This window comes from Capricornis sumatraensis, chromosome 4, assembly GCF_032405125.1.
Source record: "Capricornis sumatraensis isolate serow.1 chromosome 4, serow.2, whole genome shotgun sequence".
Taxonomy (NCBI): domain Eukaryota; kingdom Metazoa; phylum Chordata; class Mammalia; order Artiodactyla; family Bovidae; genus Capricornis; species Capricornis sumatraensis.
Window position 1 is genome coordinate 41162085 of NC_091072.1, and position 26403 is coordinate 41188487.

The window sequence follows — 26403 nt, forward strand, 5'->3', positions numbered from 1 at the left end:
AAGAGTTACTTAAACAAAAGAGTTACTTTAAAAAAAAAAAAAACAACTTTTTTTTGAATGGGAAGTTTTTTTTAATATAAATTTATTCATTTTAATTGAGGTTAATTACTTTACAATAACATGTTTTTTATGGGGCTTCCCAGGTGTTGCTGGTGGTAAAGAATCCACCTGTAGTGCAGGAGAACAGATGTGGGTTTGATCCCTGGATCAAGAGGATCCCCTGGAGAAGGAAATGGCAGCCCTCTCCATTATTCTTCCCTGGTGAATCCCATTTACAGAGGAACCTGGCAGGCTACACAGTCCATGGGGCTGCAAAGAGTTGGACATGACTGAGTGACTAAGCTATGCATGCTGAGAGCAGCTCTCCTATCAAAGAGTAAACGATCATTTGTTGAGGGATTTGGCTTAGATGAGAGCAATAGCGCAGGTATAGGTGTAAACTGTAGGCTGAGTGTTTACCACTCATCCAGGGAGGACATTTTGTGGGCAGAAATGCAAATAGGTGATCATACATGGTGTCAGTAGATCATAAAATTTCTCTTTCAATCACTTCTATTTTCTTAGGGAAATAGGAAACAAAGTCACGTTAAGGATGCGGCAGGAGATGCTGGCAGGAGGAGGAAGAGGGTACAAAATGGCCCTTCCTCCCAACAGTCCAGAGGAGTGGAATCCTCGAGAAGCGGGCTGCCTTCCGACCACTGGACTCTGTGACCCTCTTCTCCCCTTGTGGCAGCTGCTAAGCTCCTGGTAAAAGCAGTGTGTAGACCTGGGAGAACAGTCTTACTCAAAGCAGTGGTAAAATGATCAAAATAATTAAATAATCTGTCATTAAGCAATGACTTCCCCAGGTCAGGAAGATCCCCTGGGGAAGGAACTGACAACCCACTCCAGTACTCTTGCCTAGAAAATTCCACAGATGGAGGAGCCTGGTGGGTGTCCATGAGGTCCTGAAGAGTTGGACATGACTGAGTGACTTTTATTTTTTAAAGCGATGACTGCATGCTAATTTGGAGAAAATACAAATAGCCATTTGTATGGAGTCATTAGCATTTGCCTGCAATATTTTGAACACTTTACAGCTATTGATCTATTTAACCTTCACAACCACTCTATGAATTGTTGTTGTTCAGTCATGAAGTCATATCCAACTCTTTGCAACCCCATGTACTGCAGCACATCAGGCTTCCCTGTCCTTCACTGTCTCCTATAGTTTGTTCAAACTCTTATCCATTGAGTCAATTTTGCCATCCAACCACCTCATCCTCTGTTTCTCCTTTTCCCTCCTGCCCTCAATGTTTCCCAGCATCAGACTCTTTCTAGTGAATTGACTCTTTGCATCAGGTGGCCAAAGTATTGGAGCTTCAGCTTCAGCATCAGTTCTTCCAATGAATATTCAGGACTGATCTCCTTTAGAATTTACTTCTCTGATCTCCTTGCAGTCCAAGGGACTCTCAAGAATCTTCTCCAACACCATGGTTCAAAAGTATCAATTATTCGGCACTCAACCTTCTTTATGGCCCAACTCTCACATCCATACTACTGGAAAAAACATGCCTTTGATTGTATGACATCCTTACTATCTTCATTTATAAATAGCCACACTGAGGCCCAGAGAAGAGAACTTGTTATCTAAAGGGACGAAAACTCAGATTCCAATCCAGGCAGCCAACTTGAAAGCTCATACTGGTACCAGTATTCTACACAGCCTTAGGGAAGGCATGTTAGAAACGAATCGCCAGTCTAGGTTCGATGCAGGGTGCAGGATGCTTGGGGCTGGTGCACTGGGATGACCCGGAGAGATGGTTTGGGGGGGAGGTGGGAGGGGGGTTTGGGATTGGGAACACATGTACACTCATGGCGGATTCATGTTGATGTGTGGCAAAACCAACACAATATTGTAAAATAAATGAAAAATAATAATAAGAAGAAGAGAACATTGCCTAGTGTTAGCAACTGAACATTTTAAATGTGTGTGCACATCTTTCTTTGCTGAATATTTTTCTATACAATTTCTAAAATTGAGAAGAAGTTATGCCGGGTATACTCTGCATTTTATAAATTTAATATTGTAAGTCAGGGATTTGCTGAAGCAGTGTTACAGATGCTTGGTAAGCACTGCACGGTTTGGTTGCATTGTAATTTATTTAATGATTTATCTGTTGTTAAACATTTAGTTGGTTTCAGTTTTTCTTTATGATAAATATGGCTGGAAGAAACACAAGCTGGAATCAAGATTGCTGGGAGAAATATCAATAACCTCAGATATGCAGATGACACCACCCTTATGGCAGAAAGTGAAGAGGAGCTAAAAAGCTTCTTGATGAAAGTGAAAGAGGAGAGTGAAAAAGTTGGCTTAAAGCTCAACATTCAGAAAATGAAGATCATGGCATCTGGTCCCATCACTCCATGGGAAATAGATGGCGAAACAGTAGAAACAGTGTCAGACTTTATTTTTTGGGGCTCCAAAATCACTGCTGATGGTGACTGCAGCCATGAAATTGAAAGACACTTACTCCTTGGAAGGAAAGTTATGACCAACCTAGGTAGTGTATTCAAAAGAAGAGACATTACTTTGCCGACTAAGGTCCTTCTAGCCAAGACTATGGTTTCTCCTGTGGTCATGTATGGATGTGAGAGTTGGACTGTGAAGAAGGCTGAGCACTGAAGAATTGATGTGTTTGAACTGTGGTTTTGGAGAAGACTGTTGAAAGTCCCTTGGACTGCAAGGAGATCCAACCAGTCCATTCTGAAGGAGATCAACCCTAGGATTTCTTTAGAAGGAATGATGCTAAAGCTGAAGCTCCAGTACTTTGGCCACCTCATGCGAAGAGTTGATTCATTGGAAAAGACTCTGATGCTGGGAGGGATTGGGGGCGACAAAAAGGGGACGACCCAGGATGAGATGGCTGGATGGCATCACGGACTCGATGGACGTGAGTCTGAGTGAACTCCTGGAGTTGGTGATGGACAGGGAGGCCTGGCGTGCTCTGATTCATGGGATCGCAAAGAGTCAGACACGACTGAGCGACTGAACTGAGTTGAACTGAACTGATGTCTCTAAATAATGTTTTATTCTGTATTTTGAATCATGCCATTAAGTTAAATTCCTAAAAACACTGATACCCAAGTAAAGCTTATAATACTTTTACAGTTTGGGATGAAACTTTTTAAAAGTTGTGAAATTCCTTAGGGGACATAGTGCACACTGATTTCTGCTTACAGTTAGAATTCCCCACTTACAGAAATCAGTACATTCAAACACATCTTTTATTAAAAACCTTATCTTCTTCTTGGATTAACTTGATGACATTCAAACTCCTCTAAGCTGTGGAATTCTTTTCTCAAATGCAAGATTTTCTGAAAACTCAATATAGGAAACGGATTTAAAGAAATAATTGCTCTGATAGTTGCTGCAGGATTAGACTCCTTGACTCCATTTTTCCACTTTTGCCCTCTGACCCCTTCACGTGGCTGTCCCAGGAGCACAGTTTTTACCATATGGAGTGAAGGGACTCGATATTCAGCATCTTATTAGGAAACATTTTGGGTGCTAATTTTTATAGTCAAATATTTACCTGGCAGTTTCAAACCTAGCTTCATTTTCTTTCTGCATAATGTGTAAAAAAAAAAAGTGTGTGGGGGGATATGATGTAATTGTAAATAACACTTACTTAAGTAGATACCCTCCCCCTTTTTTTCAGCTTCTAGACAAAAAGAAATTTCTCAGTATATAGCAGAATTAATATTAAGGTAATTTTTTTGGTACATTTGTTCTACTGTTAATATCCAGGGATAAAAAAACTTACATTATATTGATATATAACTATAATATATAAATATTGGCCAGAATTATCTAGTTTAATAGTTATTTTTTAATATATTTTACTTTTTATATGTGATTTCTAAGTTTACATTAAATGTTTATGGCACTTGAAATAACTCTTCAGTTTCTGAGAAGCTTGTCAATAATCCCCATTTCTTAATGTTTTACTTTGATTATTTTGCTTTGTCTGCCTGCCTTGACTATTTCTTCTTGAAACTTCCCCACTGCTCTGCTGATAAAAAGAGCATTTCTGGACTTGTGGCTCAGCTATTTGTTGAAAACAAACAGAGCAAAACAAACACTTAACTGAACCCCTTCTGGGTTGCTACCACAATGAAATTTTCTTAGAGGCTTGCTGCAGTTTTTAATCAAATATTATTTATTTAGAACTTTACATTTGATAATACCTCATAGTACTATAACTAAATTAGCTTACTTTCCTGCTTTTACTCTTTGAAATGATAACGTTGGATGTTATCTTAAGCCCAGATGTATATTATTATAGTCCCATCCTCCTACTGAAGATGGCTGAGTGAAGGGTCAGTATAACTGACTCAAGTACAGGAAATGTTGATTCCGGCACAGGAGGAGGGAAGAAAGGGAACTTTACTGAGTTCCAGACTACCTATGAGGCCCAGGGGAATCCCTGAGCACAGCCAGGCTCATAAAGCTTGTGGCCCAATGCTTTGTCCTGGGCAAAGGGCTGAGAAGTGGGGCAGAGCAAGCTGAGGAGACAGGGAGCAAGCCAAGGTAGATGAGAGAGGGCAGGATGTTGAACCCAGGAAGGGGCCAAGGAACAGACATGGAGGCAATGGATGCAGGGTATCGCACAGGATGATTAGTGTGGAGTCCCTGCGGCTGGGACAACACAACTGTCAAATATTGACTCCAGGGTCCCCAGCAGATCACAAAATCTTTGGATACTCAGTTCAGTTCAGTTCAGTTCAGTCACTCAGTTGCGTCTGACTCTGGGACCCCATGGACTGCAGCACGCCAGGCCTCCCTGATCATCACCAATGCATTGAGTTCACTCAAACTCATGTCCATTGAGTCGGTGATGCGATCCAGCCATCTCATCCTCTGTTGTTCCCTTCTCCTCACACCTTCAATCTTTCCCAGCATCAGGGTCTTTTCAAATGAGTCAGCTCTTCGCATGAGGTGGCCAAAGTACTGGAGTTTCAGCTTCAGCATCAGTCCTTCCAATGAATATTCAGGACTGATTTCCTTTAGGATGGACTGGTTGAATCTCCTTGCAGTCCAAGGGACTCTCAAGATTCTTCTCCAACTCCACAGTTCAAAAGCATCAATTCTTTGGCACTCAGCTTTCTTTGTAGTCCAACTCTGACATCCATACACGACTACTGGAAAAACCATATCTTTGACTCGATGGACCTTTGTTGGCAAAGTAATGTCTCTGCTTTTTAATATGATGTCTAGGTTGGTCATAACTTTCCTTCCAAGGAGTAAGCATATTTTAATTTCATGCCTGCAATCACCATATGCAGTGATTTTGGAGCCCCCCCCCCCAAATAGTCAGCCACTGTTTCCACTGTTTCCCCATCTATTTGGCATGAAATGATGGGACCGGATGCCATTATCTTAGTTTTCTGAATGTTGAGCTTTAAGCCAACTTTTTCACTCTCCTCTTTCACTTTCATCAAGAGGCTCTTTAGTTCTTTACTTTCTGCCATAAGGGTGGTGTCATCTGCATATCTGAGGTTATTGATATTCTCCCAGCAATCTTGATTCCAGTTTGTGCTTCTTCCAGCCCAAAGTTTCTCGTAATATACTCTGCATATAAGTTGAATAAGCAGGGTGACAATATACAGCCTTGACATACTCCTTTTCCTATTTGGAACCAGTCTGTTGTTCCATGTCCAGTTTTAACTGTTGGTTCCTGACCTGCATGCAGGTTTCTCAAGAGGCAGGTCAGGTGGTCTGGTATTCCCATCTCTTTTTCGACAGTTTATTGTGATCCACACAGTCAAAGGCTTTGGCATAGTCCATAAACCTGAAGTAGATTCTTTTTGGGAAGTCTGGAACTTTTCTTGGATACTCAAGCCCCTTATATAAAATGTCATAGTAATATATGTATGTAAACTCCACACACATCCTCTCATATACTTTAAATTATTTCTAGAATATTTATAATACCTAATACAATGAAAATGCTATATAAATAATTGTCAGCATGCAGCAAACTTAAGTTTTACTGTTTGGAACTTTCTAGAAATATTTTTTGTGTGTTTTTCCATCTGCTGTTGGTAGAATCTATGGATGCAAGAGCAGACTCATTGGGAAAGAGCAGGATGCTGAGAAAGTTTGAGGCCAGGGAGAAAGAGTCTACAGAGGACGAAATGGTTGGATGGCGTCGTCAACTCAATAGACATGAGTTTGAGCAAACTCTGGGAGATGGTGAAGGACAGGGAAGCCTGGCATGCTACAGTCCATGGAGTCACAAAAAGTCAGACATGACTGAGTGACCGAACAACAACAAAATGGATATAGAGTCTTCAGACACAGACAGCCAAGTGTGTACTCTTTGCTAGGATTATGTGATAGGAAAGAAGGGGGGAGGGTGGATGGGAGAAATGAGAGAAAAAAAACAGGAAGAAAGAGAGGAAGGAACAGTATTTACAGTGTCTTCAAAAATGTTGTCTTACAAATATTTGTCTTCCCTATATATACACTTCACTATATACGTAACATTTTGTATTAGATGATTATATAAATTGAATAACATCTATTTTTTTTACTACATGGAAAAAATACAAAATCCATTTCTGTTCAAAAGAGTATTTATTCCAATGCTAATTTGTATCCTCAGCATATTATATTTTACCTTACTGATCTTTTCCTTGTCACTTTTCCTTGATTATCCATTTTAAGTTTTCATGTAGCTGTTTCCTACTCAGAATCTTTTTATGATATTGGTGCATCTCTGTTTTCATCTTATTCAAGGACTTATCTGAAATTCAAAGCCAAGTGCACATTCCAAACGCTACCTGATGTAAAGGTTAGGGTGGATACTTCTTTTAAGATCACTGTGTTTTCACAGCCAGCTCACGGAAAATGAAGCAAAGATGGCTACGTACTTTTAAGACTCAAAATGTTGCCAACTTGTTTATTTCTTCCTTTGAGAATACAGTTGAGCTGCCTGTGAACGTCAGGTGTATAATAACTGCACATCATAGATCTTAGAAAAGACATAATTTCACTTCTTTCTTTAGTGGTAGTTCAGTTCACAAGGCAATATAATTGGTATACTGTTACGTCTTTCCATAGAACTAAACTAACAAATCAGAAGAAAGAAACCCTCTTTCCAATTGTGTGTCATGATTTTGGATTCAGAAAATATTTGGCACCCCTGAAGAGTGGCACTTGATGGAGGTACTTGTGTCTGAAGCCACTTCTAAACGTGCTTTCTCTCTTCTGCCCCTTGCAGCTGAGGGGGCCTGCGGGGGAACCTTGCGGGGGACGAGCAGCAGCATCTCCAGCCCCCACTTCCCTTCTGAGTATGAGAACAATGCTGACTGCACGTGGACCATCCTTGCAGAGCCCGGGGACACCATTGCGCTGGTCTTCACTGATTTCCAGCTCGAAGAAGGATACGACTTCTTAGAGATCAGCGGGACAGAAGCACCGTCCATATGGTGAGTGCTGGACAAGAGACATCCTTCTTTCTTGCCTTGTTCTTCTGGCTGCTAAAATGTAACCTATAGTGTGAATGATTTGTCAGAGCTTCTGGGATGTTTCTGTGTTGGTCTTAGAGCTAGAGAAGTTGTCTGGTCCTGGACACTGGAATTTGCCTCAGTTTGGGCTTATATGAAGCTACACAGACAAGGTAGCTAAGTGAGCTGAGCTAGTTTTGGATTTGGTCTGGAGTTGATTCAGTGTCAACAGATATTTTTAGATGGTGGTGATTTAAAATGTCATGGTACCAGTCATCTGTCGCCTGTGCTGCAAATGTGTGATTACCTACATCTTTTCCTTCCTGGAGACCATGTGATCAACCTTGCAGGTCACAAGGGAACCATAAATGCTCCTCTGATGCATACATAATACTGGTTATCTGATCAGTTCCTTGGCTTGTGTGCTGGTGGTGACAGGAGAAAACCCAATCAAATCCACTATAGCCTCTGGTTTATGGTGTTTCTTGCATGAGCAGACTTTGCTGTGTCGATAATACAACTGAAAAATAGATGTTTAAAGATGTAAAGTGTGCACCAAATTAAGTCATTTGATATGAGTTGAACTGGGTTTTTTGGTTTTAATTAATGTTTTAATTTCTTAGCATTTTAAGAACTGCAACTGCTACCTATTTCAGGTCTTTAACAACAAGGAAATGCCACTGTAAGTTCAAAATAAGTTGGAATAGAGGAAACACTGGCTCTTGATACATTGGTGGAGGGGATGAAATGAGTGATTTTGAACATCTCTAGGGGTTTAAGTTTACATTTCAGTACAGAGATTGAAGGATAAAAATATCAAACCTGACAAATGTCATGAGTTAGACCACCTGTTTTTAAACCAATTATTAACACCGTGTTTTACTTTATTTTCCAAGACTCAACATTCAACGCAGAGAATTTGTATTTATAGATGATTATTTCCTTTCATTAACTTTATTGTCCTTATGTTAAATGTTACTTCAATTAAGAGAAAAATAACCACTGCCTCTGTGATATTTGTTTTCCATTTCATTCATCTGAGCAATACTTTTAGATTGAGCAGGGTTACCCTTTTGCTTATTTCATGTTATACCATTTAAGTTTTAAGACTCAGAGACTGATTATGTTATTATCTGTGTAGCTTCTTGTAACATCAGAGCTCATGGAACCTGATACAAAGCTGAAAGTTGAGTGTCCTGGTTTCTGCTCCAAGTTCTGTTGCAAATCATCGCTGTGACCTTGAACAAGTCATTTAACTGCTTATCTAAAAAGAGGCTGTACTAAATGAGCTGTACTGTTTTAAATTAATTCATTCAACATCTACTGAGTGCTTTTCTCTGTCCATCAGTGTAAGAGATTCAGTGATGCAGCACTCTCCTGGATCTAAAATCACCTTGTTTTAGTTTTCAGAAAACCATTGCAATGCAAAAAATATATAGTGACACATTCTTAGAAATTCAGTCATTCCTTGTTAAGGCCTTATTTCTGAGAGATTCCAGAGATCTCAGGCATTTCCTGGATGTGGTATCAGGTTGGGAGGAGGGAGAGGAAAAAGTGAGGTGTGTTGGACAATGGTTGTATTAATGGCATCCGTGGTCAAGGTTGGCTTTTGCCAAACAACCTTTGTTTATGCAAGAAAGGAGACTCTACAGAGTGAATGTCCACGTCCAAGTCTGGAAGAGAAACAGGGGTGCTGAGCAGAGACACTAGCACAGTGGCGCAGAGTCCTGCAGAAGGCCTCGTGGCCCTCCACACAGCGTGAGCACCCTGAGCAGGCAGACCCCTTGGTCTCTTGTCTGCACTAGGCAGCCTGCAGGACTGACTGATCTTACTTGACGTGGTTTTCCCATTTCTTCTTTTCTCATCCCTGCTGATTTCTCTCGCATCCTCTCCTCCTCTCTGTTTTATCTCCACCAGTCCTTTCCCAGACTCGGGTCCCCTTGTCCTTCAATATCAAACTTAGAAAAGTGTGTGGATGGGCTCTTGAATGTGCTAAAATTGTGATCTGTCGGAAATGCCAGGTGGGGCTACGGCCATGTGGGTGCCTGAAAACGACAGCTCACAGTCGGGAATCTGCGTAGGGAATGTTGGAGGAATCGCCCTGTGTCCTCCTGGTGCTTGGATTCAGACTGAAATGGTTTCCAGCTCCCTGAACTCTTTCTCGTGGTGTTTGCCAGGACACCACATTCAACAGCAATCTAGCAGGAGTGGGTAGGACTCGAGCAGCTGTTGAAAACACCCTGGATGGGACTTGTGCCCTGTGTGCCTTCTGGTCTAATAAACTGGGTTTCCTGTTGGTTCATCGTGGTCCCTCTCTTCTGATAGTCCTCATCAGACATGTATGGAGCTGTGCTGATAACTACCTTCTCAAGATGACTTGCACTGTCCTGTTGGTGTGCACAAAGTCCGGTGCACTCATTGAGATCCTTGCCCGTTTCTGATGAAGAGTCCAAGAGGCACAAAGGATGGGAGATGGCAAAGCTGAGGGAGCAGGTGAGGGGCGAGGCTGTGTCTGAAGGCCTCTGAACCCAAACCACATTTTTTTTTTCCACTCTAAGACTGTCCCCCCAGTGGAACTGTCCAGGTCTGAGCCTAATGGCCTGCTGGGGAGGTTCCCTTTCCTCTGTTTCAAGACTGACACTGGGGTTTGGATCCTAAAGCCTTGAGCAGGCCACCACCATAAGGGAGATGGGCTACTGGAGAAGCCTCTGAGCACACAAGTGCATCAGTCGAGTCAGAGACAGCAGAGCTTCTCAGGGTGACATTGAGTGTTTATCACAATTACAAAGAGGACTATCTCGATATGGCCATAGGACCACTTTACAAGAGAATGGTCTTCAGGGGAGACAGAGAAGGAAAACATGGTTTTCTGAAATCACTACTGAAACATACGTGGGCACATTTGCAATACAAAGCGGAGCTACTGGGTTACCTTTCCAGATTTATACCAACGCATAATGGAACTTATCTTCAAAAGACTATTATTTAACTGTAATTTTCAAGTGACAGTCTCTACCATGTGTCAAGTTCTAAATTGGTATATTTAAAGATTTACCCATCCCCAGACTGCAAGAAAAATACCAAGTGACCATGTGGGTGGGTGTACTTCATCTCAGGCACAAGGTTACACGGCAATGACAGCAGGACCATGCTAATGGCTGTGTGTGCAGAAAGAGTGCCCACACACATATAATTTTCCAATAATCTCTTTTTGAAAGAGAGACTATACAAGCAAGGGCACTCTGAGAAGAAGCTACCTGGAAAATTGTTAAGAACAATAATAGGATTAGCCTTATTTTCAATTCATTTGGAGTGAAGTTACTAACTCAGCTATGTTTTATGTAAGGGTTGCCATGGCTACAGCAGAGGCAGTCTAAAAGTGGTGGATGATGTAAAGTTCCAAAATTGTCCATATGTTAATCATGGTGCGTCGGGCGGGGGGTAGGGCGGAGAGGGGGGCGGTATTTGCTTTAGCCTGAGCCACTCTGCGTCCATCAGATGAGGCTCGATTCGTTTCGAACTAGTTAGATGCTGAGTTTAGACAGGTCAGTGTCTTATACCTTCAATACCTTCTTTAAAGGGGGAGCCATCAGTCCTAGTTGTCTTTGCAGAGTGGTCTAGTAATTACGATTTTTCCAGCAGTCAGAAACCTGGTTAGCAGTGAGGCTAATCATTCCTTCTTTCTTTCTAAAGTGATCCAATCTAACTCCTAATTCTGGAAATATCAAGAGGGGGAAAAAAAAAAGATTGATTTTTTTCAGCATTAAGCTAAAGGTTTCTAAATTAAGACATGGTGGTGAAAAGAATTTGGAACATCAGAAAGTCTTGACAAAAGACCAGGAAGAGAGTGTTTGATATACTTAAAATATGCACTCATATCTGGGCATGATTATCTACCCTGTTTCGAGAGGGGGTGGGTGTGTCTAGGGGTAGAGAAGGAAGAAAAACAGGAACACACGAATGTGTTTAAGATGCGCCCCCAGACTTACTTAAATGCATTAGTTTCCTCAAAAACCTTCAGTGACTGAGCTATGAAATTTGGAATAAAACCCAACTGAAGCCTTAACAGATCAAGGCTTTTCAGAGCATAGCCCACCCTGCCCACCAGCCTGGCCTTTTTCCTCCCTGGCAAACACCCTCAGTTTGCCCTATTAAATGCATCCTGGTCTTCACCTTAGAGGACGTTTGTGTCTCTTGCGTGTATGTCCAGGAGCCAGCCTCTGTGTGGAATGCCCAGGCTGCTGAGCTGAACAGACATTAAAAGACGTAAGTGACATGTAATTGGTAGAACCTGGGGAGGAGTACCACCAGGAGGGCATAGAAATTTACACCATTGTACTCCCTGGAAAACCTCACTGATCACAAACTCAAGAATGCTTCTCAGCCCCCTCAGATTAACCCTGGCTTCTTATATCAATAGAAAATCTGTTACATAGATATATTTTTTAAGGCTTAAGTCTAGTTATTCACTAAGCAACATGACCCTACCCCTTTGCCTGTTGGGACTGTGTGAGATTACATGTTAGAGGACAAAAAGTAGTCTTGTAACTACACTTTATTCTGTTCCCATTAACCAGGCAAAACTTCCCCATTAAATCAATCTAATCAGCGATTTGCTGAAACCAAAACAGAACTTCAAAGGAACTGGCAATGCTGAGTGAACTTCAAAGAACCCTTGAAGGGTCAATTAACACCTGCAGTGTTTATCCAGCTTGTCACTTAATTGATAATTGACTTGGTGTCTATTTAATTTCTAATGAGGATGAATTATAGAGGCATGCACAGAGCCGTCAACACCCAAAAGCAGTCCCTCAGCTTACCTGCTGCCTGTACAGAAAGGAAGCCCCAACCTTTCCCTCCTCATTTTGTTTGTTAACTGCTCATTTTAACGTCATTTTGTGGAGAATTTGCAAAACCAGCTCAGACCGTTGGTTTATCACCCAGCCCAAGTTACCCTAACAGTCACATCTTATACATCTGTAGCATTGTTGTGGAAACCAAGAAGTTAACACCGACACTAACTCACTGATGGACCTTTTTCTGCCCCAGAACTCAGTTTAGGGGTCTGTGTGGCATTGAATTCTGTGTCTTTCATGGCCTCCAAGTTGTGACTGTTTCTAGTCTTTCTGTTTCCGTAACCTTGACCTCCATCATGTTAGTGGTTCAGCCTGGTCACGTTGTTTTGGGGGAAAAGGTAGCATTTTTCAGGTAGAAGGAGAAAGAGATCACAGAGCATTGTTCCATGACCACCAACTGGTATAATTGCTTTTTTTAATGTTTTCCATTTTAAATTTAAATATAATAATTATATTACACAGACTTATTGTAATGTTGCATTTAAGAATTTTCTATGAAGCAAGCAAAATATTAACAGATATCGTGTATGTGTGTGTATGTATGTATCAGTCTATGAACTTCTACTTTTCTGAAACCTCTGCATGCTCTCCAAAGGCCTGAGGCCATAAATAACATGATGTCAGTATAACCCTCTTCCTAAGTCCCTCTTGTACTCAAAATACATTTCTCTAAAAATTTCTTTGAATAACACGTTATTCTAAAAACAACTTACACTGAATAATAATATTCACCAGGTATTGCTAAGTACCAGGCAAGTGTGTAAGCAGTCACCACGACTTAGAGATACTCTTTTCCCAATTTCATGGGTGAGACAGTGAACTCAGAGAAGGTTAAATGTCTTGCCTCACAGCCTCACACATTCCAAGTGGCAGAGCAGAAGTTGAAAGAGAGACAGTCCCAGACCATAATTATTCACTTATTTAAATATGTCAAGATGATATTCCTATATGGTCTTTAAGTCAAGATAATAAAAGTAAATAGGAATAATTTTATGTTTTTATTATTAAAAAAAAGCATGTTATACTCCAGAATTGTCCTCGAGTGACTGCTGTCTTGTCTGACCTCACTGGATGCCACAGGGAGCCTGAGGCACTCCAAAGCCAGGTCTGGCCCCATTTTCTCCGATGATGACACAAGAACCCTCTTTTTAAAGTCTTCTTTTTCCGTAAGATAAGGTGATAAATCTTACTTGGTATGGATAAATTATTTGTGTTACAGGCAATGGGAAAATTTTCGCCTTTAGGAATATAAATTCATTTCACAAAACACAAATTGCCTGATTTTTGTTGTTGGTTTTTATTTGTTTAGTTGGTTGTTGTTGTTTTTTGTTGTTGTTGTTGTTGTTGTTTTTTCAGTTCACCCCTCTCTTTGTATGTGGTCTTTTGTCCAGGAAGCAAAATTACAATTAAATTAACACTTTAAAATAAATTTTCTTTTTAAAAACATACCTCCTTTTAAGAGTCTGTTTTGCAAATTCTATTTTATCCATTCTTAGATAATAGTTGTAAGCTTTCTTTTATTCCCCAAATCAGCCAAATTTGTATGTCATGGTTTTCCAATTGTACATTTTGATGTCTTCATTTAAAGTTTCTCTCCAACTCTGAACATCTAATTTTCATGGATCACTGGTTAGGAGGATAAGGTAATTTTGTGCAATCTAAGGCATCTCTGAAGAATGTGCCACTTTATTGCTCAGGTTCCATCCTGTGGGCACATAGCATGCAAGCTTGGAGAGTCCTGTCTGTGAGCAGTGGCTGGAACAGTGAACGTTTCCCATCACTGGACTTTAATAAGCCCAAGCACTGAAGTCATTCTGATTTGAAACCCTTTAGACAACTCAGTTCAGTTCTGTTCAGTCGCTCAGTCATGTCTGACTCTTTGCAACCCCATGGACTGCAGCACACCAGGCCTCCCTGTCCATCACCAGCCCCCAGAGTTTACTCAAACTCATGTCCTTTGAGTCGCTGATGCCATCCAACCATCCCCTTCTCCTCCTGCCCTCAATCTTTCCCAGCATCAGGGTCTTTTCCAATGAGTCAGTTCTTTGCATCAGGTGACCAAAGTATTGGAGTTTCAGCTTCAGCATCAGTCCTCCCAATGAATATCCAGGACTGATTTGCTTTAGGATGGACTGGTTGGATCTCCTTGCAGTCCAAGGGATTCTCAAGAGGCTGCTCCAACACCACAGTTCAAAAGCATCAATTCTTTGGTGCTCAGCTTCCTTTGTAGTCCAACTCTCGCATCCATACATGACTAATGGAAAAACCATAGCCTTGACTAGATGGACCTTTGTTGGCAAAGTAACATCTCTGCTTTTTAATATGCTGTCTAGGTTGGTCATAACTTTTCTCCCAAGGAGCAAGCGTCTTTTAATTTCATGGCAATTAGAGTCCATCTTTTCTTTAAAAAACCAGGAGGTTTTTATTTCTGTGAATTATGAGCTTTAGAATATCTAGAACTTAGGGAACCTCCTAAGGTGATTCCTTTGTGGTTAGATAAGGAAGCTGCATCCTGCAAGGATTGGCCCCTTGCCCCTCATTACAGGGTCCTTTCGTAGGACAGAAGGCCAGTCTCTGTGTGTCCTCAGAGTGGAGCCCACTGCCTGTGGAGCTGTTCTCGTCCAGGTGGGGCAGCAGGGCCTGTTTCCTCTAGTTTCTCCATCCTCTTGCCATAGCAGGCAGCTTGGGATAGCAGCTAAGAGAAGCCTACTTTCTCAGTTTAGGGATATGGCCTCAGCTCTGCAACTTGCAAGCTTGAGGATGCACAGCGGGCTGCTGTAAGTCCCAGGCTGGTGTCTGTGAGATGGAAATGGCCCTGACAAGACAGCAGAGGCTTGTGAAATGGAGCAAATGAGGGGTGGTTTGCAAAGCCCTTGGCCAACGGCCTGCAACATACAGAGATTTCTATAACTGGCGGTGTGTTTATTGCTTTAAGAAACAGTGCCATAGAGATTCCAGAGTTCTCATCTTTTCAAATTAAAATGTTGTTCTGAAAACCCTACACTTTTGTTTTTAATGTATATTTAATTTTAAAGGGCTATTTTTAGAAAATAACCTTCCCTTTTTTAAAAAATTATAAAAGCTTTGTTTCTTCTGTGCTGAACCTTTCAAACCTGTGTCTTGTCTTTGATACACCATTCATTTTTTTTTTTTTTTGAAAATCCAAATGCTATATATGCCCAGGTCATTTTACTATTAAAAGTAGACACTTAGGAAAAATATAATGCAAGAACCATAGAATTTGTACCAAAGTATATATGCATATATTCGGCAAACTCTGAAGCACATAACATGTACACACAATTGTGACGGATGCTAGTCCCATGCTTCTCAAGTGCATTGTGTGCAGGAATCACCGGGGATCTTTTTCCTTTAGGGTTACAGCTCGAGAGATCTGAGAAAGGCACTGAGGTTATCTGTTTCCAGCAAGTCCCCTGGTGATGTGGGCGCCCCTGTTCTGTGGACCAGACCCAGAAGTGAGGCTCTTGAGCATCTGAGGGGAAAGACAGTGGACAATGAATAACTGCAATAACAGCAGATTAAATTTCAAGATTACAGTACAGTGTTATTGACCATAGTCACAATACGAAACATTGAATCCTCAGAATTTGCCCATCTGAGAAGTGGAAATTTGGACCCTTTGACCAAATCTCCCCATTTCCCCCACCATCCAGCCCCAGGCAGCTATAGTAGTTCTGTTGCAGAGTATGATAATATAAGCTCTCTGGTCTTTGTTGAAAAGTGTCTTGTAATTTTATAAGGGGTTGTTGGCAGAAAATAGGGCCAACCTGGAAAGACTGAACTCATCCCTGAGTTTCCAGTTTGGGCTTCATATCATTAGTACATAGCCCCCACCCACTCCGTGGAGATTCCAACTTAATTAGCTGAATCAGCTTGGCTGTAGTGTTGACTGCTAGGAGTTGAGGGGTGGGGGTGGTCAGAAGAGAAAGATACATAGTATTTCAGTGGCTGGCAAACATTTTGAGCAGTATTAGCATGTTTCCAGTCTCTTGATAGGTGTGCATTGAAAATAAACTTGGTCCAACTCCTGGAGATGGTGAAGGACAGGGAGGCCTGTGGTGCTGCAGTCCATGGCGTCGCAAAGAGTGAGAATGACTTAGCAATGGAACAACAACAGCAAGTGAAAATGAATCATTCTGAACTCTTTAGAGAACATTGGGTTAAAGAGTTCGTTTCATTTGCCAAGGATTCTCAACCTTTTAATATCTTACTTAACATCAGCTACAGGATGTAGCGATTCACCAAGCATATTTGACCGTGAATCACATGTCTTTGGTGGGATGTAGATTAACACCTGGGACCATGGGTTAGGAGAAAGCTCTGCTTTCTGACATATCACAGAGACTGGCCTGATCTGATTCCAGGCAAGGTTTGCATTCCATTTTGCACCTTAGACTGAAAGTGACTTGATCCTCACTTGCTGTTTCCTCTAGCCTTGCCCTCAACCCCTTTTCTCTGTCTGCAAAGCCTCCTGTTCTGCTGTGTCAGCAAGTCCTTGGTCTTCATTTCAGATGAGAGTTGGCCTTGGAGTGAGAGTGATGATGGATTAAAATGTGTTTTTTTCTTCTGTGTAGCTGGGTGATTTGGATTAGCTGTTCAGACTCCAAGAGTTTTCGTTTCCCAACTGTAAAATGAGGTTAATGATACTTAGCTTGCAGAGCAAAGATTAAAATATAGGTCATAACTCTGTCGCTGTCCATGGTACAGAGATTCTGAATAAGCTGTATCCATCATGATTGCCAGGCTGTGTATGAAACATGAGATATCAGCTGTGGAGGTGAAGAGAGCAGTCAGAGTTTGAGGAAAGAGAAACAATTACCTCATGAGGCCATTAAAGAGTGTTTCAACGACCCTGAGAGCAGAATGTGTGTGGACAGAAAATGTGCAGGGACATTTTGAACATGGGATGTGCAAAATGTTTAAAATATATGTATTTATATATGAATGAATAGATTTTATATATATATATATATATATATATATATATATATATATATATATATATAGTTGCTGTTGTTCAGTCACGAAGTTGTGTCCCACTCTTTGTGACCCCATGGACTGCAACATGCCAGACTTTCCTGTACTTTACCATCTTCTGGAGTTTACTCAAACTCATGTCCATTGAGTTGGTGATGCCATCCAATCATCTTATCCTCTGTTTTCCCCTTCTCCTCCTGCTTTCATTCTTTCCCAGAATGTATGTATCAACTTCCCAGGTGGCACTAGTGGCAAAGAACCCATCTGCCAATGCAGGAGATATTAGAAACACAGGTTTGATCCCTGGAATGAGAAGATTCCCTGGAAGAGGACACGGCAACCCATTCCAGTACTTGCCTGGAGAATCCCATGGACAGAGGACCCTGGAGCCTGAAGGGCTATGGTCCATAAAGTGTGAAAAAGTCAGACATGACTGAAGCAACTTTCTGTATGTGTATGCCCTTGGCTGTACAGCAGAAACTCACACAGAACAATGAAGGAACACAACATCTCAAATGTCCAGGACTCATGGTTGGAAAGTTTGGGGGGTTTCTGGCTGTGTTCAAGGATCTCTATTTTGATCAGTGCTCTAGAAGGGTTTCAGGGAATGAAACTTCTAGAAACAGGGGGATGCCTTATGGAGAAACTCTGATGCTCTCAGCTAGACCAGGGGCAATTTCGTGGACCTTCCCTACTTGCTCTTTCCTGTTACCACCACAGAACATCAGCGTGATTTAAGGTGGAAACTCTTTCCAAAGATCTTCTAAGGCAGTTGGTCCAGAATTAGCTGAGGGACCCTCTCATTTCAACCGTAGCTCCCAGCTATGTGACCCTGGATAGTAGAGTGGCTCCTGTAGGCAGACTAGGAAAGGAGTCAGACATTCAAGAAAGAGCATAGAAATATAAGGAGGGAAACTTGAGGCTAGGGTTGGTGAAAAAAGTGAAAAGCATGCAGCTCATCCAGACTGGGTTTGAGATGTCCAAAGGAAGGAAGCACAATGAATTGGATAAGAAAAACTTATTTGGGGGATAGAGACAGATGCAAGGGAGTGAACTTCAGCATGGAGGTTGACACAGTGGTGAACCTCAGTGTTGAGACAGATGCAGGGGTGAACCTCAGCATGGAGACAAATGTAGGGGTGTACCTCACCATGGAGGACAGGCAGCAGTGAACCTCAAGCATGAGTCAGGTGCAGGGGTGAACTCAGCATGGAGATAGACTCAGGGGTGAACCTCAGCATGGAGACAGGCATAGGGGTGAAGCTCAGCATGGAGGAAATAGTTGCCAGAAGCTGGGGTGAGATTCCTGACATCCCCCGCAGAGTTTTCTTGTGTCCACAGATCAGTTTTGTGAAGGTTTCATATACTAGAAGGAGGCCATCACTCCATACAGGCAGACTGCCAGTATTCATAAGATAAGCAAGCGAGTAAAATTATGTGTACATTTTCTGTAGCTTTACATTGGGCAACTTTTAAGCAGTTGACCCCATTCAAAAGTGTGTGTGTGTGTGTGTGTGTGTGTGTGTGTACATGTTAGACCAGGTAAGAAGGTATGCCTATATTTGAAAGAAAAAAAATGAAAGTTGCTCAGTTGTGTCCAACTCTTTGCAACCCCTGGACTACTCAGTCCATGGAATTCTTTAGGCCAGAATACTGGAAGGGGTAGCCATTCCCTTCTCCAGGGGATCTTCCCAACCCAGGGATCAAGTCCAGATCTTGCAGGTGGATTCTTTACTGCCTGAGCCACCAGGGAAGCCCTATATTTAATTTCTGTTTTTTTTTTTTTTTTTTAATGTGTAATGTAATCCCAATGACTGGAAACAGATATGTCTGCAGGAAAAGTCATTTCTATATCTGGATCATCCACTTCTCTCCCATTATCACCAGATTCTAGCTCATAGTTTGCATAGCTTCGTAGAGTTACCATGAATTGGATCAAAGCCTGAAGTCAGGTATTGACTTTGCAAACATCAGTTCAAGCTCTCTCTTTCATTTCCTCCCTTCCTCCTGGTTTGTGTGCTCCGACACACATACACGAATATTTGCATATGTGAGTGCCCGTGATATAGACGCTGAGCTCAGAACCAAGAAAACACATTGGTTTTTTGGAAAAGAAAATTGGCAATCTGTTCAAATCAAGCTCTAGTTATATTTTTTTTTCTTTCTTTAACTAAAAAAAAGTTTAAATATTATACTTGACGATAGTATTTTTTTTCTTTGATGTACCTAGTTGAAAAATCATGATCTTATATTTAAGAGTGTTAGGATTCAAAAAAAAAAAAAAAGTCATTACTTAATGTTGTATTCCATTCTAGAAACATATATTAGTGCATCTCTATCTAGCTTTATCATCTTAAAACCAAAGGCACTAACTGTTGAAATTAAACTTTCCAAATTGGAAAACAGCTACTGATCTGTAGCCTTTGACAGTGGATTGGAATTTAGCTCAGTACATTGGGAACAAGTGTGAAATTTTAGTAAGAATACCAATCTAACATTTGATATGAAGTTTGCCACTGGTTTTGAGTATTGTTTCACTGTATAGATCATGTTTTACAAGTACAGCTTGATAGTCTTTGGGCCAGAATTTTCTGTGACTGCTCTGCACTCCCGAGCTACAATCGAGTGTCCGGAGAGATGACTCAGAGGTTCCCTAAGGGAAGAATCTGTGGCAGCAACCCCATCATCATGAAAACACATCTCTCAGAGTCAGCAGCATGACCTGAGGAGGACTGCTGTCTGAGAACATTGTGATAAAAGGAGTCCATGGAAGAAAAGCAAAGTCAGAAATAAAAACGGCCTCGCCATTAACAAGGGCTGTTGTGGGACTGGTGGGCAGTTTTCTGGTCCAAGGTTTGGGCAGGTAGCTCCATACGCCTGTTTTCGTGAATGGCTTAATATACAGGTGAAGGTTTGCTGACAGTCGAGGTTATATTAAGTGTGGGAGGAAACAGGAGATCCTGGAGACCATCTGAATTGCTGGACGTTCCAAGAGGAAGAAGTCCGCAGCCTGGGTTGGAATCCCAGCCCACAGTTTATCGGGCTCTGTCTTCCTAGGTTGATGAGGACCAATTTTTTTTTTTTTTCCTGCAGAGTGGAAGTTTCCAGGTTGTTGTGGGGCTGTGGGAGGGAGGATGCTCATGGCTGAGCCCTGCCCTTGGCCCAGGGTTGGGGGCGGTGCTGTGACCATGGTGGTTACTATCCTTGCTGCCGTCACAGTGGTCCCTTTGCTGCTCCTTCCTTCATCTCTGTCTTGGTTTTCTACCGTCAGCATCTCCCACGTGAGAGCGGAGAAGCGTCCTTTGCTTGTGCCCAATTCCCCTGCACTCCATCCTCGGAGGCCCTGCCTTGTCTGCTGGCATCTGGCCTCTCCAGGCAACATCTTGCCCACTTACTTCGGTAGGATCTTTCTTAAAAGTAGTGCTTCTTAATGATGGGTGACCTTCTCATGGATATTCCAGATCTAGATAATGCATATCATTCATGGTGAATCAGTACTCTTCTCCTCATGGGTTGTTTAATCATAGTAATAATAACAACAGTACTTAAGACCTAGATATGGATTCTGTGCACCAACCATGGTTATAAACACTTAATTCTACCAGCTACCCTTGCTGTATGTGCAATTGTGATCCCCATTTGCAGATGAGGAAACGAAAGATATCATAAATCACACAGCATCCTACAGCTCATGAATGCAGGTCCAGGACATAAACCTGACATCTTGAAGTTTGGCCAGCTTGTGGTTCACTCTGTGTAGCTTTATACTACAGGAAGCCTATCAGACAAAATCAAATATTCCTGGTAGGTGTGCTGATGACCCATTTAGGAAGGAGGTTCTAACTACTCCTCGTACTGTCTTTGCCAAGTGTGTGGGGTGTAGGATCAAAGTTCCCCGTTGCATGTTTATCGAGTGTATGAATGAACTACCTAACAGTCTTTCTTCAGGGGACTCTTAGAGTCAAAGAGAGAAATGATGACATGACAGATCATTAAAAAGCAATCAGAGGGGGACATCACCGGTCTCATTTATCAGATTTAAAATGTAAAATGTGAGCCATGTGTTGTAAACAGAGTTTGAAAAGATTTAAGTAAGCAAGGTTATATTTTCTCTACTGGGGAAAGCATTGTGGATTCCATACGGGAGATATGTGGCATGTCCAGCATAACTTCCACCCCAATTTTCTACTGTAGGTCTCCTGGCATTTGGGTACGTGTTACACAAGTAGCCATTATTGGAGTAAACCAGCAGGAGGGGCATTTTTGACTGTGGGGAAGCCATAGTTTGCACATGGTAGTTTATGGGGCCCCTGGGTGTGGGTAGTGGTGTGGACCCAGATGAGGGGAGGATGTACTCTTTAGTGGGAAACCCCATGGGAATTTCAGCCTGAAAAGACTGCCTTCAGCTGAACACAGGCAAGGGTTTGTAGAGACGCTAACTCTGACCAACACAGCTGCACTTCATGGGGTTGGACATGACTTAGCAACTGAACGATGATTAAGTGATATATTGGAAAATGTTTTGTAGTCTGTAAAGCACTGAACAATGATGCAGTTGACTTTATATTTTAAAAATGTAGAAAGAGGGAAACAGAGAAAAGTAACTCACTGGGAATAGAAGATGCGACCTTGATGAGCTTGGGAGCTGAAAGAACGTAGGCACGTCTGTGCCGTCAACAGCGTAAGAGCCCTGGGAAGCCCCCTTCCTAGTTCCTGTGTTTTCACCCCAGCTTGGCTGGCTGAGGATGCAGCCACACTGTTAGAACAAGTGATCTTTCTGGAGCAACCCTCTCTGTTTACTAGGTTTATCCATGACTGCCTGCAATTCAAACAGCCTCTAAAATTGAGGTACTTTTCCACACTACCTTAGTCAGCTTGGTCTCCTAAGATAAAGTACCATAAACTTACTGGTTTACAAGCAACAGGAATTTGCTGCTCACAGTTCTGAGCCTGGGAAGTCCATGATCAAGGTGCCAGCCCACTTGGATCCTGGTGAGAACCCTCTCCTGGGGTGAGGATGACTGTCTTCTCCGTGTGTCCTCACTTGGGCACCAGGGTGGGTTGGGGGAAAGTTTAGTCTCTTCCTGTTCTCACAAAGACACTAATCCCATCACAGGGCCCCACCCTCACCACCTCATCCAAACCTTATTGCACACCAAAAACCCCACCTCCTCTTATCACCACACTGGGAATCGGGCTTCAGCGTATGGATTCTGGGGGGATGCAAACCTCCATCTACATCCCACACCACATCCTGTGAGTTAAAAGCAGATTAACAGCCAAGTTTCCTACTTTCTTTCTCTCTCCCTTTTGTCTCTGCAGGCGTGCTGACACCTCCTTAACTTTTCATCAACATTTCTCTCATGTCTTTAGCAGCAATCAAAATAAAATAATACTTGCCTGGCACCTCTGATACAATATTCAAAATACATGAGAACATATTACAGTCTGCTGCTAGAGAAGATGTCCTGCATGTCCTGATCTAAAACATTGTTATGGAGATTTTACCCGTGTGTGTGCGCTCCACTCTGACCACAGTTATAAACCCAGTAAGGGACAGAGGTGCCATGTTTAAATGGGTAAAGCAGAGCCTTCTAGTGTTGCTCTGTGTTGCCCACATACTGCTGTGTACATCTGGAGGAGACATCTTATGGCCCAGGTGTTGCATGATATTATTATTTTTCTTCTTGTCATCTTCTAATTGCTGTAAAGCCCACGCTTCTAGGAGGCAGTTTAAAAGCAATGGAACCTGTGGTTTGCAATCAGCTGCATGTTATGACATGAATTCCCCATCCACCCACTGTTCCCATATTATGTTTCTTTCATTAAAGCTGATGGGAGCACTGGGAAGGTGATCGATGGTAGGCCAGACCTCAGTAAACAGAGGATGTCTCAGAGATGGGAAGCCACCTTCCCTTCAAAGCATCATGATTGTAATACGCTCATGTAATATTTTGGGGACACATCTTTTACACCAATATCAGCACGTTCAATTAGTGATAATTAGAGCCCAGCTGGGAAGAGCCATCTCAGTACCGCTGTGAAGAGGGCGCACAAGGCAGATGACACTCTTCATTCGAATCACTTCCCCACATACATGCCTGAGTCTATTCATTAGCCCCTAAGAGAATCTATCCTTTCCAAACTCACCTGTGGGTGTTGTATTGCTGCACTGCAAGGCGTATTGAAGCATTTACAATTATGGACACATCCTTGAGTTTCTTGGAATAACATCTTTATTGATAGGTAGAATCCAGGAGTACAAACAGAATATGAGTTGAATAAATCTGTGAACTATGAAATATTGTATAAATGAGAGGCAAAATTAGGCCTGCTTAAGAAGTCTGAAGTAAAGAGAGGAGTATGAAGCAGTTGGTGTCTTGAGGGATGGCAGGTTATGGGGTGACTGAAGCTTCACATGATTACCCACTGACCCCAGCCCCCGAGGTCCCAGGGTACAGCCCGCATGGGGAACCTAGGGTCACAAGTTTGCTGGAAATGAGCTGTTTCTTCACTAGATAGGAGGCTTTTCTTCAAGGCAGACCTTGCCCTTCATTTTTTTAGTCCCACAGGAAGTTCTCAGTACACGGGTTGAAGACAGAGTTGTGTAAAAATTCAAATTTACAGCCACTTCATTCAGCACTTGCTCAAGCAGTCTATCTTTTCTGGGGGAGCTATAGTATAAGATCAACGTAACAGTCAGACATACATGCAAGCTTGTGGTGCCATTATTGTGAAATGGATCCAGAGCTCTATTACCATTCTTTTGTTTATGAATTTATCCCTAACCTGTGTTTACAAATTACGCCCATTGCCTTGTTTGAACAAAACACATACAGAATAATATAATGAAGTAGAAAATGAAAGCCAGGAGGAATGAATTAATTAACTATAAATGGAGATGAATAGAATGGCAGAGACCAAAATTAATATTTAATTTTTAATTTCCAGCCATCTGTGGCAAAAAGGGGAAGTTGGCAATTTACCATACTCTTATTAGCAGCAAAGGGAAGTTACCACATTTCTCTTGGTTTTTTAACATGAAATTTGAAAGTAAAATTTAACCTGGGACTTTTTACCTGGGTCCCAGAAGAATAAAAATATGTATTGTTCTGAATAGAACAGTGGATTACCTGTGAGTGTCCCTCAAGGTGAATTTTTTAAAGTCAAGTCCATGATATCCAAAGCAGTTCAGAGAAGAAACACACACCCGCACAAACCGACACTTACACCTTTCTTGCTTCAGCAAGAATTATTTTCATCTTCTATTTTAGGTTGCTATGCTGGGTACCTGTGGCAGGCAGGCTGTTCAGAAAGGAATGAGACATAATTTGTCTTCAGGGAATCCATGATCTAGTTGGATCATCTTGTAGGAATTATTGTAGTAGGTAGACTGTGGTAAGTAATCATAAGAAAGATAATGAATGTTAGCTGATTATAATCTCCGGAATTAATATATCATTTCTGTTTGAGAGCTCAGAATAAATTTAATAGTGGAAGTTTCATCCTAGGATTTTGTAATGTTGACATTAGAATGAAAAGAACAAAACATACATCCAAGTGGGGGAAAAATGGAAGCAAAGGTGATCACAGTTTCCAATAAGCCACTCCCCATAGACCTAGCAGGTGACCTGAGTCTGATCCCTGGATTGGGAAGATCCCTTGGAGAAGGGAATGGGTACCCACTCCAGTATTCTTGCCTGGAGCATTCCATGGGCAGAGGAGCTTGGTGGGCTACAATGCACAGGGTCACAAAGAGTCGGACACGACTGAGTGACTAACATTTCCACTTGTCACTTGCACAGACTTGCCAACACACAGCCTCATACCCTCAAATACACATTTCCTGATTCATTCACTGGCCTGTCATGTCTAGGTGATATGTAAACTACTGGCCAACTAATATAATTATCTTGCTGTTAACTAAAATAGCAGGGAATGTAACGTTTTCATTCCAATATTGCGGAATGTGAATCTGTATTTAAGAGCTCCCTTTAAACCCAGGTGTGGCAGGAAATGCTTATATGCATCTTTAGAAACTGTTCATGGTAGATCCAATCACTCTGTCAATAGCCTCTATCAACTGCTGTCCTTCTCTGAGAAACACTTCTCTCCATTAAGAGATGTATGTCAACAATTTGGAAACTAAACGGGCTCTTGTGTGTCGGTTTCCCTGGAGGGTACAAGTTTAATTATTCACCGTGATCTCTTGTGGGACACACTCCATTTTTCACTAAGCTGTATTTTTTTTGGTATGTAATCAGTAGAGAGTATATAAAGTGGGTAATTAAGCCCCATCAATTAATAATACTTTTGTATTTGTTGTGTAAATATAGCTGGAAGCAAGATCCATGTACTTGTCAATTGTTCTTTTCTTTCTGTTCCTGTCGGTTGTTCATTTATTTATTTATTGTTTTTAATTTGAGGATAATTGCTTTAAATGTTGTGTTGGTTCTTGCCATACACCAAAGTGAATCAGCCACAAGTGTGTGTGTGTGTGTGTGTGTGTGTGTGTGTGTGTGTGCGCGCGCGCACGTATATACATAGTCCCTTCCTCCTGAGCCTCCCTCTCCACTGCCGCACTCCTGTAGGCTGTCATGGAGCACCAGGCTGAGCTTCCTGTGCTGCACAGCAGCTTCCCACCAGCTATGCTATGCATCTTACACAGTAGTGTCTGTATGGCAATGCTACTCTCTCATTTCATCTCAGCCTTTCCTCCTCCCACCCCTACCCATGTCCATTCTCTACATCTGCATCTCCATTCTTGCCCTGCAAATAGGTTCATCAGTACCATTTTTTTCTAGATTCCATATATATATATGTTAATATACAACATCTGTTTTTCTGACTTACTTTACTCTGTATAATAGGCTCTAGGTTCATCTACTTCAATTCAACTGACTCAAATTCATTCCTTTGTATGGCTGAGTGATATTCAATTATTCTTTTCTAATACGTTTGGCTTTAACATAAATCTAGACTCTAAATGTAAAAATATTTTTAAACAGTAGAGTAAAAAGAGAAAATTTTTCATGTCATAGCTCAAAGAGTAAGA

The 26403-nt window shown here is 41.7% G+C and overlaps 1 protein-coding gene across 1 annotated transcript in view; it reads left to right on the forward strand.

The window, feature by feature from the left end:
• CSMD1 (CUB and Sushi multiple domains 1) overlaps nt 1-26403 on the forward strand; it is a 1675023-nt gene that overhangs the window by 617316 nt on the left and 1031304 nt on the right. The window contains exon 5 of the mRNA XM_068971399.1: nt 7269-7476. Within this exon, the coding sequence (XP_068827500.1) occupies nt 7269-7476 (208 nt within the window). The remainder of the gene's footprint in view (nt 1-7268; nt 7477-26403) is intronic.